The sequence below is a fragment of the Falco punctatus genome (assembly GCF_963210335.1).
Source record: "Falco punctatus genome assembly, chromosome: 1".
In the NCBI taxonomy this organism is placed as follows: domain Eukaryota; kingdom Metazoa; phylum Chordata; class Aves; order Falconiformes; family Falconidae; genus Falco; species Falco punctatus.
This window is the reverse complement of record NC_137580.1, coordinates 4,856,652-4,873,544: the sequence shown is the minus strand read 5'-3', so window position 1 is coordinate 4,873,544 and position 16,893 is coordinate 4,856,652. Positions and strand designations below refer to the sequence as shown.

Sequence of the window (16,893 nt, the reverse complement as noted above, 5' to 3'; positions counted from 1 at the left end):
TTTCATTCTCATTAGCAGGATTGTCCTGCTTGTTGTATTTCAGAACAATCTGTGCTCTAGCAGCTGTTTTGACTAGTTAGTCTGTGAGTAGGAAAGGCTATTTATGATACCCAGCAGCAAAGAGGAAAGGATCTAAAAGATGCTGTAATTGAAATTTGAGGAAGGGCAAAACTGTAAGCATGTACCATTCAATGCCTGTTTCCCCAGAGCTCAAAAGTGCTTTATATCCCCATTTTTTCAATCTCTATCTCCATTGTTGTAGACCTGGAAGGCGTTTACAGATTAAAGGGGTATTTCAGATTTCTCACGGTTTTCCAGCTTCAAACTTGCTGCACAAAACCAGGTCCCAGCGGTTAGAGTCCTGTCCGAAAGATCAATACTTAATAACTCAGGGAAGAAATGCTTATCCTTCTGATAAAACCATGCAAAGTGCCCTGCACGCAAACTCTGTAGACTCTTCAGCATACCTGTAGCTACTACCTCAAACAAAAAGCTTTTTTGTTAATGTTTACATTCTTGAATACTACATGTTAATGTAATATTATGATGTTATGCATTTTTGTATTTATATTTATAAGTGTGTGTGTGTATGTACGTATATATTTTATATGTGAGAAGGGTCGTTTTCCATTTACGGCTGCGTACCCACCTCTCTTGGTTACACTCAAGCAACGAAACAGAATTTGTCCATTTTTGTCAGCTTGAGCGTCGTAAATTTTTTTGTATGTCAAAATGTAATGGTATTAAGCGGTTTCAAATAACTTGCAGTTTGCATAAAACATTAGGAGAAAAGACCATACTAAGTGTTTAAAGATAAGACTATGACCATGGCTTTTTGAAAAATTCATAGGTAGTGGCAATCCAAAAGGTAATCCAGCAGGTACACATACTGCAGAGTAAAAAGGTTGCTCAGTAGTTACTGATTTTGGCTCCTCCTGTCGCTGAGGGCAAGTTGAGAAGAGGAAATGCTAGGGGTAAGAGTTCGGCTACCTCCTCAGGGTCGTGACGTTAGAATTGTGTTAGCAAGTCATACAGAAGTGCAGATTTTGTTAGCAAGGCACCAAAATGTGGATCTGCTTAGCTTTGATCTCTGAAGTGATGTGAAACTGAGGCCGGTTGCAGTTCCTTTTGCCGAGCTTGAAAATAACTGCTGCAGCACCGAATTTGAATGCTGAGCCTCTGCTTTTAATCTCCTGCTTCAACAGACAGGCAGTGGAAATCTCTGTTCTCCAGGCCAGGGGACGCCAAACATGTTAGTTATGCTTTGCCTGCTGCTGACAGCTATAGCTCGTCAATCTTTTCCTGCCATTGGGAGATTCTTTTTTTAATTGCCTATAAAGCCTGAGTATTTAAAATCTCACATAAGAGGCTTAGGTCCCCGTGTATCACAGTTTCATAGCTGGGAGGTAAGATACGGTTTACATTAACAGTTAGACTCCAAAATATATTCCGTAAGGGATTACAGGCTGAATGCTGTAAATTAGGTGAACTTGAGTGTGAATCAGAATTTCAGTAGCATGCTTTTTTCTTCAGTGACTTGCAGTATAATACAACTTGATCACAACATTGCGATTTTCCTGTTCGTTCTCAAGAAATACAACCTTTTCTGCTCTGAAATATTTTTTTTCCTCAGTGAAAATAAACAATAGAGCCATGTAGACTACTTCATTTGAAATGTAGGGCATTTTATAAATAGAAGTGTCCCAGAACTGGCACTCACAAACGTACTGTAAACAAAAGCTACCCCATAGATTTTTTTAAGGCACGTGATAATGTGCCTTGATATGTCAGGTCACATCAAACCGAGTCGCATCGGAAAGGCTGATAGAAGCAACAGAATTTAATCAGTGTATGCTCTTTCTTATTGTAAATACAGGCAATAGCTGGTAGGATTTCCTCTTTCCTTTCCCCTATTCTTTGAGATACTAGCTGGTCATTGTACACAGAGCTAAGCAAAAAGATGCGTGAGCTACAGTTTTTCAAATGCATCATAGGTGGAGACTACAAAAACTGCCATGAAAAGATAGTGTTCACTGTGATAGTAACTAGCTAACTATCCCCAAAAAATGTATTGGTAGCTATTAATATAATATGGTAAATGTCTGAAAAAATGTGGTAGTAGAGGTTACTCTTTATTCTTGCCAACTGCCAAATTCTTGTTCTGGTTTACCTATTGGCATTTCCAAGGAAAGAGTATACTGCTCACAAGGATATGCAGGAACAGTCCTACTACAGATCAGGGTAAAGAGCATCTCTTAGATTTTCACACTGTCTTTTAAAATAATTTCGTTGGGTTTTGTCTCAGAAAATTTTTTTAACTTTTTCAGTACGGACTTAATGTTGTATTGGGTGATGACAAAAATATCTACCACTTGCCTGTATTAGTATAGTGCATAAAACAAAACACAGTAAATTTGCAATTGAGAAGCATGTCTAGGTATTTTGATAGTATGTCAGGGGAGTTTTTAAACTGGTCTGCTGGTTATAACAAAAGTGTGAGTGATCACATAGGCTGGACATCTCTAGTATTTTTCCTGCTGTAGTGTATATACCTGCTGTAAACAGGTTAAGATGATACAGTGGTTAAAATATTGGGATGCTATGCCAGACATTTCACAACTTGAATCTGGAAAGAGAAACCATGCTGAAATTAATTTGCTTTTACGTATTTCTCTTGCACAGAGCTGTAAAGTAGATGATGATGATGACAGGAAATTAACTAAATTGCTCTTATTTGTTGTTTAGAAATGACTGGGATCCCCCTGACAGAAAGGTAGATACCCGCAAGTTCCGTTCTGAACCAAGAAGTATTTTTGAATATGAGCCAGGAAAGTCGTCAATCCTTGAACATGAAAGACCGGTAAGACACATAAGTGAAAGGGGTAATACAGTAAGAGGTTTGGTGGGAGTCATCTTTTTATCGTTTACTACTGATCATAACCACTTGGATGAATACTGAAGGTCCTTTTTCAAATATTTTGCAGCAGTTTGTCTGCACTCTTTCTGATGGTTGTGTTGGAAATGCGGCTTTGGCTTATTTGCTAAAGCGAGATCTTGTGGTATTTCCAAGAAATTAGACCACCATTGTGCAAACCTAATGGATGATGAGTAGAACTGTGAATTAGTGGTAACTGCTTTTTCTCATTGGCGTGCATCTCCAGCACTCATTTCCAGTAGTATTAACAGCACGTATGATATCTGAATAATCAATGCATAAAAGTCAACTATTTGTATTTCTAGGATGTGCCTGATTGTACATCTAAGGAAATTTTGGTCAAATACTGGTCAAGTTGCTCAGAGGGGCTGTAGATTCTCCATTTCTGGAGATCTTCAAGACTCACCTGGACACAGCCCTGAGCAACCTGATCTGACCAGACCTGCTTTTAGCAGGTGGTTGGACTAGAGGACCTCTGGAGGTCCTTTCCAGCCTCACTTACTCTGTGATTACTGAGTGTACATTAACATGTAATTAGAAGTCTTTATTCCTGCTCTCTGAATAATGATTGCAATTGTGGAGTTTGTCACAAGCGTGTCTGATAAAGCTATGCTTAATGCATGCAAAATGACCATTAACGGAAGTTCTCATTTGCTGAAAGATGCATTTACTCAGCCTTTCTAATTTACCTTTGTGCTTTCTCAGTACTTTCTTATTTTAGAGACACTGTTACGTGTCAGTGGCAATATTTTCTTTTCTTGGTCTTTCACTTTGAGGTTGAAATGGTTGAGGGAGTCCAGTTTTAAAGAAGGGGGTTATGTAATCAATACTGGATTATTATTTGCTTTTGTATTACTGTATTACATAATTCTTCACAGAATTTATTTCACTAATTTAAAATAAATTAAGCAAATAATGGAAATCCAGAATATGTAGTATGTCAACAGTGTGAAACACCTGTACTAAGAACCTTTCCCTTGTGTTTTTCTGGTCTTTGCAGGAATATAATTTTCATTAGCCAGAAAAAAGCTATAATATGAAATTAAGTTCTTGCAGAACTCATCCATTTTTCAAAACGAAAACTGCCATTTCTGTAGGAACTGTTAATTAAACAATAGAATTAAATGGAATTTAGTATTTGTTGTGAAGATGAACCTAACAATTTTATTTCAAAGGTAATGACATCTGTTCTGAGCACTTTCTTCACTGCTGTGGTTGCATTATACACACCGAGGTCATTTACTAGCCTTCCCAGTGCCAAAGAATAATAGCAGATTCAAATCAAGAAAATGTCAGTGATGTTTCAAGAAAAGCCTCGCTTTTCTAATAAATTTACATTTTCTATTAATGTAATGTGAAAAAACTAATTCATATAGCAATTGCAGTGCTGATGAAGTGTCACAGGTGTCATTTTTAATTTTAGCAAACTAATCAAATGACAAAAAAAGCAAACTTTGCTGACTCTTCCTGAATCCTTCTTTTTTTTACCTTGCTTATGCATTTTATTTTTTATGTTCTCAATCAAGAGTTTGGATTTTGAGCTTTGTTTGGTCATTAAAATATTTTTATGCAGAAAAGCCTTTAGGTTGTATTTACTGAGCTGAAGCTTAGACTAGAAGTTTAGACTTAGCTGATGTAAATACAAGGAAACATCTTTTTGCTGAATACATTTTAAAAGCTGTGGAAATAATTTTTGCAGACAGAATGGAGAGGTATTTTATGTATGTATGAATCAGCTGTAAATATTGGAAAACAGGAATTAATGTAGAATATCAAGAGATGAAAGCTGTGCTGACACTAGTGTAACATTATTAACTGATATAAAAATAGTTGAAGTGAGCTATGACATTATATCAGTCTGGAATTTCTGCTGTTGATAAAGGTGATGTTTAGCTTTATGTATTTAGATACATCCTTTGGACCGTGTTACAAAAAGAAAAAGATTTTCTATCACTAAAGCATTTGCTTTCCTTGTTTTCCTGGAATGGGTTATGGAAGGCAGAACTCATGACTTCTATCAGCAGCAGAGTAGGTCATAAGATTTTTCCATGTGTGTAGAAAAACCAAACATCTGAAAAGAATGCGTAAGTTCCAAATTCAGATGAGAACGCTAAATTTTCAGCTGTGTCAGTATTTCATAAGTTATCTCTTTCATCTTGATAATCTCTAAAGATTTGGTTTTTAATGTCTGAAAAATTGTTCTCATGGTACTGGAAGAAAATACTAATCAAAATATGGAAAATAAATATGATTCATTAATATTGTAAAAGATGGACATTTATAGCATCTGAACTAGAAATTCTTACTTTATTAGTTTGCCAAAACCAAAAAAGTCAAAGGGGATTTCTCCAACACTCCAAATCTTAATTTTTTTTCTGAAGTCTCATCATTCCCATGTCTACAGGATTGCATTTTTGATGGAAAAATGATCGGGGGGGGGGGGAAAGAATTTTTACAGCTACCGTATATGATAATAAACAGGGCAGATGAGGTTAGAAAGAAACATTCCCGTTATTGATGTAGGTACTACATTGGAACCGGTTGTGATTAATGTGGAGATTGTAAACATGGGGAGAATATAATAAAATGAGATTCAGTGTGAAACTAACATTTAGTGGGAAATACTATTCAGCAGATCCTGGTTCAGTAAGTCAAAAGAATATAAGAAGTACACTTTAAAACTTTAAAAAAAATTCTTCACAATAAACATTAAATGGAAAGATTGGTTAGGGATAGATGATTATCTTTGTTAGGGATGTAGGAAGATGAGTGTGATTTCAAGCTGCAGTATCACATAGCAGTCTTCTGTCACGAAACAGGAGATTAATGGTTTTTTGCTTGTAATTTGAACTTGTAAGAGTGTAAAACGTAACAGAAAGGAGGGGCTTGGGATTGGGCCTTTGAGATTACAACTAAAAGTAAAGTGACATTAAGCTGTTGAATAGTCTTCCAAGCAACGATGCGGCAGTTCCTTTTTTTCTTGTTTCTATAAGCCCATAAAACATTACCATTTCTTCAATAACACAGCACTTGATCAGGTGGTACATAAGTTGTTCTGATGTATGTTCCCATCTCCGATGTCTGTAATTCAATAAAAGGCTCTTTTTCTCTAATATCATCTGGAACATGAATTTGTTTCCTAAAATGGATGTTTACTTTCGGTGTAAAATAAATTGTACTGTAATAATTTAATTTTACTTGTATGAATATGAAGTTAGATTTTTATTCTTTGCTACTTTCAACCTAATATGTGTGAAGTAATTTGTTCATGCATATACATTTTTCTATTTCTGCAGTGAAGCAAGTTAGGAAAAATCTTAGTTTGCTGTAAAGAAAGACTGTAAAATTGGTACAAGCAATATTTTATTTTCATTAGGTGTTTTAGTCTAAGCATGAATGTGCACATGTGCTAGTCAGATAAAACTTGTCAGGTTAAAGTTTAGTTCTAGATGTTTTTATCTATCATCAGTATACAAATGCTCTACTGAGTTTGTATGCAAGAGGATTTAATGATCAGAATAAATGAAAAAAAATTATTATTTTGTCAAATACCAGAAATGGACTGAGCTTGCACCATGATGTATGTCTGTTGGGTTTGAGGTTTTTGGTTTTCTTACTGTAGTGGAGAATTGTGATTTTCTTTAGAATATGCAGGTTCAGTTGCCTTTGACATCTCAGGCTGGTTATCAGAATATTCTGCTCAGTGTTGGCTGAGTTACTTGAGTAACACTTTGTCAACTAAAAAATACTGTCTGTGTGTTTTAAAAAGAAATCAGAAATTCTACATATAGGTATGTTTTGATATGACATTAAAAAATACGTCTTCTCATAGATACAGAGAGACGAAGTCAATCTGGTAGTGGACTTGGAGCTACAACAGCTGTTTAAAAGTAGGCAAAAAGAAAAAAGGAGAAGATAAGGCAAACTCTTCAGAGCTAATAAAATGCCAAAGCCAAATTTACAACAGACTTGTCAGTACGTTGTTCCAAAGGGGCTTCATTATGGTGTCTGAACTTGCAAATGCAAAATACCAATTTGACCATGCAGTTCGTGTAAGAACCATTTAACTCACCAGTTTAAGTACACACTTTTGATTATTGCCTGTGAATGTCTACTTGTGTGTATCAAATCAAGCACGAGCAAAGCTGCTTGCAACTCTATAGAAGTAGTTTTTTAAAACGACAATGCTGTTTCGTAGTCGAGTATGTCGATGCAGCGCCGTGTTGACCATCTGATGCAAATGGCAGAAAGAGTGAAGTTACTTACTGGTCTTTCGCATTACTTGGAAATATACTACTAATGTTACTAAATGACTAGGTGAAGGATAGAGTGTAGGAGCATGACTAAATGGTTTGACTAACAAATCAAAAAAAGGGAATTAGGTGCTTTTACCTTCTGTTCAAGCAGTTTGGGAGATACTGTGTGAGACTGAGCCAAGTTCAATTTTTTTTTTAAGTCAAAATTATTTGGTCCTTTGAAGTCTCTTAGAGGGGGAGATAGTAGAAAAACGTCCATCAGGAAAATCAGATCTGAAAGCCAAGTGGAATCAGTTGCCTGTGTGGTGATCTGGTAGCCCGGGGATGCAGAGGCATCTCCAGAACGGCCGGGCAGCAGTGCTCAGTTTCTTTCAGTTTGCTGCCCTCTGCGGTTCAAGCTGTAAGTAGAAGTGGGACTTGTGTGCATGGAGTTAGAGCTTTACGTGCTTTCTCCTGTTCTCATTTTATTGGCACTCTGCCACACGAGGAGAAAGCAGAAACTTAGAAACTACATAAAAATGCACTGTTTCGAGCATTTTCTTTACAAGCAGAAGCGCAGGGGGGTTAAGCTTTCTGCTAATTGCAAGGATATTTGAAAATAAAATGGGAGCCAGCTCCCGTTCTCATTTTTATCTCCTTGACGAGCTGGGTGGAAGCGCAGCTGCTCTGATGGTGTGTTCTGGTGCCCTGCAAGAAGGGACACAGGTCTGTCAGTGTGTGTGGGGGGGCTGCTGCCATCTGGGGGGCCTTGAGGCTGACAAGGCTGATGCTCACTGCCCAAGCAGGTACTGTCAGTACGCCTGGATTTGTAGTGCCAACAGCTCCACAGTTGCAACACCATGGATCCATTTCAAGGGAGTTATTCATTTATTTTGTTTGTTTAATGTGGACGCACCCAATTGTAGCTATTTCTGTGAAAATTAAGTCATTGGTATAATACAACTGTGAAAATGTGCTATAAATACTTCAACATAATGTAACTTAGTTTGGAGAAATAGTGAAAACGCAATTGTTTAGTCTTGTCTTTCAGATTATCCAGATCTAAATTGTGGAAATTTTGTTCAGGTAAACAAAAAAACTCGTGAATATGCCAGTCATTCTCTGTAATGGGAATCAAGCTGATACAGAATGAAGTTATCTTCGGCATTGTGAATCTGTCGTTTTTGCCCTCATGCCTCCATCTCTTGGTAGAACAGAACCAGATGTTTTTTCTTAAATCAGCTGTAGGCTCTACTAAGATCCCAAATCTTTTTTGGTCAGTTCATGGAGCTAATTTCAGTGGTGTTTTTCTACTGAAGGCTTTGGTATGTATAGCTGAGTTGAAACAGTTGCCAGTAGTAGTGCTGAGTTAGGGCTGTGGATGGTGGAAATACGAGGGCAAAACTCCAGAGCAGCTTTACTTTCTAACCCTGCCATGGAGCACAGCGAGTTGTTCGCCACTGACATTCACTTCCCACTCTGTTCACAGGATTAATACTTCCCTTATTGAAAGGGAAGTGTAATTTATCTTCACATTGTGAAGATAAATCTCGAACACACAGTTGGAGTCCAGATATTTCGTGAACAGCTCATGCATATTTGAGCAGCGAGGTGGTTCAAAAGGGTTGTTAACCTTTCAGTAGAGCAAAGTTGGCAGTCTGTTCCAGTAAAGTAACATCAAAAGCAGCAAGAAAAGTGCCGTAAGATGTTTATAATCACCTGAAATGGTCAAGAGCATGGTGTTATCTCTTGCAGAAGACAGGAATAGCTGGATGCGATTGCTCTGGTGTATTGGTGACGGCTCGACTCAGGAGGAAAAGGTGTTACATACTTAATCACCAGTATCATTCTTTATGCAGGACCCTGTCGTCGTCTTTGAGGATTGCTTTCTAGGTCACACCATAATTACTGTCTATGCTCTGAGAACTACAGCTGTGGCAGACCAAATTTTACATTCAGAAATATCTTTAACAAGAGGCTTTCTCTGTTTCAGAGATCTTTAAGCCAACAGTTCACTGTAATTCTGTGCTGCGTGACAGCTTACATCAGACTGTACAAAGGAACTGGAGCTATTTAGAAAATAATTAATGCAGCCCAGTTTATGGTTGGTTAGCTATCCCACTGGGAGCTCTACTGTTTTGCGCTGTCATGTTTTCATGCTACTTGAATAAATCTGTCAATTATTTTTCTGTTCATTGAAGAATTTTCTTAATGCTATCTTCAATTGCTACTTTATCCCTTTGCTGTGAGAATTCTCAGATGAAAACAATGTATTTCACTGTGGAAAAAAATGCTTCATTACATCAAGTGGGAGATAAAGCATTACAAAATACTGCTAAAACAAATATTATGGAATGTATCATTTTTTGTTCCCTATTGTTTGACCATAGGATTTAAAATATACCAGTTCCATTGCATATGCTGAAGTGGCTTTTTGATATAGTTATGCCTGCATGATGCATCTCTTATCTCTGCTCAGCGCTTGCTTCAAGACAGCAAGATCCAGAATTAACATGCTTTGTGAGAAGACAAGGAATGACTAAAAGCAGTACTGATAAAGTAATGTCTTTATTGCTGATCAGGTGGGCACTTTCTTGCCTATGCTGAAGATTACAATCATTTAAACCATCTTCTTAAAAAGGAATCTTTAGTATTAGCATTAAATGTACTTATGTAATAGAGTGATGTTTACAGAAATGGTCTAAGAGCCCTCATAGCTTTAAAAGAGTAATTCTAAAATGTTTAACATCTTCCAGTCATTGGGAAGAACAGCAACAAAAAGAAAAGTATTAAAGCTACCGGTCAGTGACAGCTCTTGGACAAGAATATTCTGTCTTAAATACCATCTTCATTCTTTGATTTTACTCCATTCCTTTCCCCATACTTGTTTTGTGTTCGTGTGTGTGTGTGTGTGTTGTTGAAGTGACATGGCATTTCTAGCACTTGGCTCAGTGTGTGCCTTTTCCTTCCCTTTTCCTTCACAACTGCTCCAGACTGATCGCATAAACCCAGATGACATAGATTTAGAAAACGAACCCTGGTATAAATTCTTTTCAGAACTGGAGTTTGGACATCCGGTAAGTGAGGACAGAATATTAATATTTAAACATTAGGATATTTATTTATTTTTTATAATGAGGAATTTACAAATTACCAAATTCAGCAAATACATGCCAGTAAAGCTAATATGATTTTTTTTAAAAAAGGTCAATAAAGTGATCTCACACATATAATTGGGTTTTTTTCAAGTGGCCTTTAACTTGCCAGAGTCGTGGCTTTAATAGCTTTAATACAGACTACATATTAGACACATAGTAGTGTGCAAATATTTAAGAACCACACAAATTGGATGTTAAACAGGCATGTTTGCTAGTCTCCCTAAGTCTTTTGCGTTTGGCTGGATTATTTTTGAACAATCTTTCAGAGCAGAAAAACATGTCAGTTTGCATTAGGGATGCTAAGTTACAAATCACATATTTTACTTGGAGGAATGTGTCTACATTTAAATGCATGCAGCCATATACAAATCTCTTATGGCAGTAAATAGTGATATTTTTTTCCTGTTTTCCCTCTCTTATATGCATACATGCAGAATATGTATTTTGTACCTGAACATAGAGATATGGGTTTGCTTATTTTCAAGCTGGACACCTGCCTGAACAGACAGGCTTCAGTTCTGCTCCCATTTTCACAAACCGGCAGGTCCAAAAAAAGGACTCAGGCAAACAGATGCTACCTTAGTCCTACTGCAAGCATTTACATTTAAAATTATAAACTTGGAAAGCTCCATGTGGTTGAAGCACCTGAATGTTGGCGATATCTCAGTTTGTCACCTTTAGTTGCCTAGGCACTTGCAATACTTCTGCAAAATACCACCGGCTTAATTAAATGTGAGCACCAAAAGCTGTTCGTTTGTGTTATACAAGGATAAAACAGCGACATTGTCCTTGAAGCAAGACTGAGGACTAGGTTTAGCTTCCTCCCTGCACAGTGTGTGCCTTAATGACTAGGTTGGAGATGCACCTGCTCTTGCTTTTGCACACACCCTCTGCGGCTACATGGAGCTCAAATTCCTTCCCGTACCCTCTGACATCCTTAGGGAAGAGGATAGCGAATGCCTTCCTCCTGGAGGAATGCCTAACACGGCGGTTAGAGTACTTTCCGGATGGGAGTTCAGATCCCCTCAGAAAAAGGAGGGGGGTAAACCCAAGCATTCCCTCGGTCTGGTAAAATATTCTCATAGCTTCCCAGGATCCTGCGGAGCTCGAGGGGGGAAAAACAAAAGTCCTTGCCCCGGAGAAGGAAATCCCAAATAGGCATGGCATTTGAGCTTGAGAGGATTAGGATTGAAAACATTCCCATTCTTGCATTTCCCTGTTAGTTAGCGGTTCTCTGGAGGCCCCCCTCAGCATGCTAATTACTGACACCCCTCAGCACGCTAATTACCGACGTGCTGGGCTACACGAGGAGCCCGAGGAACTTGGGGCAGGGCCCTGGAGGGCGGTGTGGGAGCCCGGTGCCTTAGGCCCTTGGGGTAGCAGCCATAGGCCAGGGTCAGAACTGCCAGCTGCTATGTCAGAGCAGAAAAGAAAGCAAACCACATACCTTTTTGTTTGTTTGTTTTTAACTTTACTTTTTTAATCATAATATTTCAAAATATAACTCATTGGATACCACCTGAAAAAAATTTTTTTCAAATATATTTGGGTTTCATTTGTTGTCCGGTGGTCTATAATATATCATGTTTTCACTGATTACCTTTTATGTCCTTTTATCTAGCCATTCAAGCTGTTTTGTCATTCCTCCTTCTAGGTGGGCAGAAACAGTCCAGATATATTCTTCTGATGAACTGTGTGTCAACAATACTTTACTGATAATGATAACGTGAGAATAGTATTTTCTGTAAGAGAAAATATGTTGAGATTTCCCCAGCAGAACATAACTGTGGTGCTTTACAGTCTTCTGTCTCAGTATTAAAAACTGCTAGTATTGATTCAGCCATTCCGGTTGTAAATTTTACCACCTAAAGTTACTAACATTTTATTAAGATGCTTATAATTGAAAAAATATTGCAACACATTCTTCCTTCCATTCTACCCATGTGTGTCACTCTTTGTATCTGACGTTGTCAACATTTAGTTTCTAACTGTGTCACCTTCTCCACATGTTTCATTCCTTGCTGCCATTGATTCTACTCCATTTCATCTCTACACTTCTGCTTTTATGATGCAGCCACCTAAAAAGCTTTTGGACTATGTTCGAGACACTTCTTCTGGTGTTTCCAATGAGGTAAATGAATGATTCTTGTTCAGATGATTCTCTTGGGAAGAAGGGTTGGAGTGCTCACCATTTATGTCTCAAGTTTGTTAAAATTTAGTGGTTTCATTCTGATAGCTATGAGACGTTTCTAATTCACAATCACTGTATCTTTGTCTTCATATCTTTCCAGATCACTAGTGCATTTGGAGGTTGATCTTATTGTCCTAGGAACTGTGAGTCCTTATCCCCAAAACTTCTCAGAGATTAACACTCAGAATTACACACAGCCCATTTCTCTAACTCTTTGACAAATTCCCACGTCTTCAGAGTTGGGCAGGTGCATTGCACAATTAATACATCAGCACAGTAGTATTTTTTATTAAAACAGTTGACTGCAAATTCTTCGTGTCAAGTGAAAGCCTTTTGGCTAAGCTATCATTTCACCAATTAAGTATTTATGACTAAGGTTGCTAATCAGGTAAAACAGCAATTAATAATCCTGTTGCAAATTTATGACTGCAGGATTGACAGTCACTGTCATTACTCTGAACAGAATGCATCAGGATCAGGTAGTGGGCTGTCATTGCCCTGCTCTGAGTGGGAGAGATCCAGGCTTTCATTCCTTCTCCCCTCCCTCCCCATTTTTAGAGCATTAGGGCAAAAGTCAGTGATTCCTGTAACGACAGCTTTACTTCATTCATATTCATGATTCACTTTCATCTTCCGTAGTCTCCAAAAATTAAGTGAAAATTGTGGCCTTGAATTGTTGACTGTTTGCAAGTTATTCTGCTTTAGGTTTGAGCTCTGTAAGTCTGGGAAAACCTCATGATTGTGAAATTTGGGCCCAGTTCTCTGAGACAATAAGTTTCTAGGCCTTCACTAATGCTTGGTAGTACTCTATTGAGGAAGACAATTTAATACTAGCATGATTACTTGAAATCTTACTGTGTTCAATAGCTCTCGGCAAAATGACTGTTAAGTAAAACTGGGGTTTTTTCTTGGTTTAATTTACAAAGACATTTATTTTTAGACTTTAAAAATCTTTGAATATAATAAATCATATTCACAGTCTAAGTAAATTTAATACTCGGGGGGGCGGGGGTATTCAAAAGAATTTGTTGATGTATTAGAACCATCGTGCAAACAAGCCTGTTTGTTTGTTTACAACTTTTGTCTACTTTTCCTAACTTCATTTTCAGTCACCATTAAAGCCTTGATGCATGAAAAAGGCGAGAATATTGGCTTAATTGTAAATGTATCTCTGGTTTTTTTGAGTAGAACCAAATCAAAGTATTTAAGAAAGTCTGTATTTGGTAGGTTTGGGGTATTTGTATTTGGGGTGGTTGTCTCCAATATTTAATTATTTTTGTCAGGCAGCCTTTATCCATATAGGGCAGTGTTGAATATTCTGGAAGATGCCTAATTAGCTTTGGAGATTGGGGAGTGGGGGAGATGTGTTCTGTTGGGCTGCTGGAAGTGGCTTGGAGGGATCGTGGGTCAGTAAATGCCCAAGAGGTGACAGGACAACTACAGCCAGTGGTACCCACTCTTGGCAGTAAAAACCAACCCCAGCCACTGTTTGCTTTCCCCTGTATGTCATATCTGTGTGGCTCTACCTGTGGGTAGAGGGTATAAACTCCACATAGCCTGCATATAATAATGTATGTCTGTGATAAAAATTAGTATTATAGAATGTGCAACATGCAGTATCTTTCACACAGAAAAAACTTTAAAGGCGGCATCAAAGAAAGGGCAAAAGGGCAAGTTACGTTCAAGGTGATAAGAGTATCTTAAAGGACAGAAATCAAAAGCCATGCAGTAACCAAGCAGTCGATTTTGGCACGACACATACTTCTTGCTGTCTTAGGCTAATCACTAACACACTATGTCTGGCTTGGGGAACCCAGTGGATAAAGAAGTTCTCTCCGGTTTGGTTTCAGTTGTGTGATTTACCCATCGCCATCCATAGGAGGCAGTGGGAACCTACAGTGCCCTGGGGATTTACATCCTGGTCTGTATAGCCCTGGAGCCGTTCCAGGTGGAAAGGAATCACTGCCTTGTGACTGTTTGGCCAGTAGCGTGTAGCAGATGGTCTTGGTCCAGGCTCTAATGGAAGGGGTTGGCACCTGCGTGAGAAACCCCCCGATGACAATTAATCAGCAATGTTTGTATTGCCTCGTGCAGCAGTTCTAACAGGGATCACCAGTGAGCCCACACTTCCTCTGCTGGTACTGGGCTGTGGGGGTAACTGGTCAACGAAGATGAGGTTGATAGTTGTGGCCACTTTTGAAATGAGACTCTTGACATTTACCAGAGCAGGCTCAGTGTGTGTTTTGTGGGTAGCGCAGGGAAGTGCACAGAGCTGAGGTTTTTGTTTCCGTGGTGCATAGAAATGTGAGGAGAACCATGGTTACGCTGCTGTTGGTGTGAGCAGCTCCGCTGTGGGTTTCTGTGGTTGTGTTGCAGGCAGAACTCATAATAGTAGGTATTTATTGTAAAAGCATTGAAGTTGGATAGTGGTGGCAGAATTGTCATAAAGCAATTTCCTTTTTTCAGAGGATGTAGAGAAAAACTTCAAACTAGGAACTGGGTGAAGAGTAAAGACTCAGGAATAATAGGTTATTCAGAATATATTTTTAAAGACAAATACAATGGTAATTTGTTTGGACAGAACAGGTAAATGGTAATGCACTCATCATGAGCCCCATACGCATTCCAAATGTTGAGAAATAAAATAGGGATCATTTCCTGAGTGCCAATAGCAGGTTTATTGCCTGTCTGAGAATGTCTGATGATCATCATCAGACCTCCATAACCACCTGGCTTCGAAACACAGGCTTTTATTTCATCTGCCTGTGGAAAGGCAGTTTGACTCTTTACTCCTTTCCTAGAGCAGATGGATTGGTTTTGTTTCACCTTCTAATGTTTAAGCGCACCGAGTTCATGATCTAGGTTACTGTACCTAAAATACTTTGGTCAACAATTACCTGTTTCTGTTCTTTACATTCAAATCCTCAAATCAGTTTGTATTTTAAAGCATCATGCATGGTTCGTTTATCACCTAAGAACAATGCAGTGACAGGTGAGGTCAAAAAAACCCCAAAAAACACAAACCTTGAAATCTCTGTTTGTCCTGGTTTCAGCCAGGTGGTTCCACCACGACAATGTTTTACTAGGAAAATGAAACTTGTAAGAAATAACTTCACATTAGTTTGCAGAAAAATAAGTTGGTTTTAGTGAATGTGGCAAACGAAAATCCGGTGCTGTGATAAGACTTGATTGTATTCCACAGTCTCATATTCTCTCCCATCATGGAAAAAAGCGTATGTGGAGCACCACTGCACCGAAAGCCACCTGTGAAAGGGATACATCACTGTATGAGTGAGGTGAACCTCCACTGGTTGGGACACCTAACACTGGGAGAAGCTGGGTACATGATCAGTAATGTTGGTAGTTTTCTTCTGAAGGGTTATTGCTACGGCACACATGCCCCACTGAGGCAGCCATCCTCCTGACATCACTTGATGCACGCTTCTCTGTTCCTTGAGAACAGAGGCTACATCCCACGACCTCACCTTGCTCCTCTGGGTAACAGCTTAATTCCCAGATTGTGTGAAGGTCTGTCATACACAAGCTGGAAACTGCGGATGTGTGGCTTGAGGACATGCTAATTTACAAAGAGCGAACACAATAGTAATGCCTAGCAGGTGGGCGTATTCCCATTGATACTTATTTAATGCCACTTTCTCTTTCCTGTTGTCGTGCCCACACTGTGGGTTGCATGCATGTCATTCTCTACTGTAAATGAGATGCAGATGAATAGAGGAGAGATCATGTCTCCTCTCATGTGTCTGGAGGTTGTGCTGGATGAACTGAAAATGACAGCATGACAAGTAGCCCTTTTTTTTAGCATTGCAGTGAAGCAATTTTTGGAGCTTTTATTTCTAGCCTCCCCTCTTTTGACCGTAGCAGAAGTCACTGAAGCAGAGTTGTATGTCGCCAGAAGCTGAGGATCAATTTCTACAACCTGAAAATCCAGGATACAGTGCAGCAGTGGAAGGATATGAATGAGAAAAAGAGCAAACCTATTCTTTTGGTTTCCCATTCTATTATAAAACGAGATCGTTATCATACAGAACAACGTAGTGCATTACAGTAGAATCACATTTGTTGTTTGGAAGCAGTTTCAGAAGTTTGGGGCTAATTGAGCTCTGACAGGAACAATTTAACAGTATCCATCAGGTAAGAATTGCAGCAGCAGCAGCAGCAGAGAAACTGCCTCAGCTTTGCCTCTAAAGGGGTGACAATAGTAAAAAAGATACTTTAAAATCTTGCAAAGACGCATTGCTTCTAGAGCTTGTGACTCTTAGTTACAGGTATTCCCCAACTCTTGCGTTACTTCTATTCTGAACTGATGCAGACCAGCAAGTTTAAACGCACAAGTGACTAGAACAGTGATGTGGA

The 16,893-nt window shown here is 38.6% G+C and overlaps 1 protein-coding gene across 1 annotated transcript in view; it reads left to right on the top strand.

Annotated features, from left to right (window-relative positions):
• Nucleotides 1–16,893, top strand: part of SORBS2 (sorbin and SH3 domain containing 2) — a 58,435-nt gene that overhangs the window by 8,056 nt on the left and 33,486 nt on the right. The window contains exons 5-7 of the mRNA XM_080373816.1: nucleotides 2,746–2,860; nucleotides 10,164–10,247; nucleotides 12,403–12,459. Coding sequence (XP_080229942.1) covers nucleotides 2,746–2,860; nucleotides 10,164–10,247; nucleotides 12,403–12,459 — 256 coding nt within the window. The remainder of the gene's footprint in view (nucleotides 1–2,745; nucleotides 2,861–10,163; nucleotides 10,248–12,402; nucleotides 12,460–16,893) is intronic.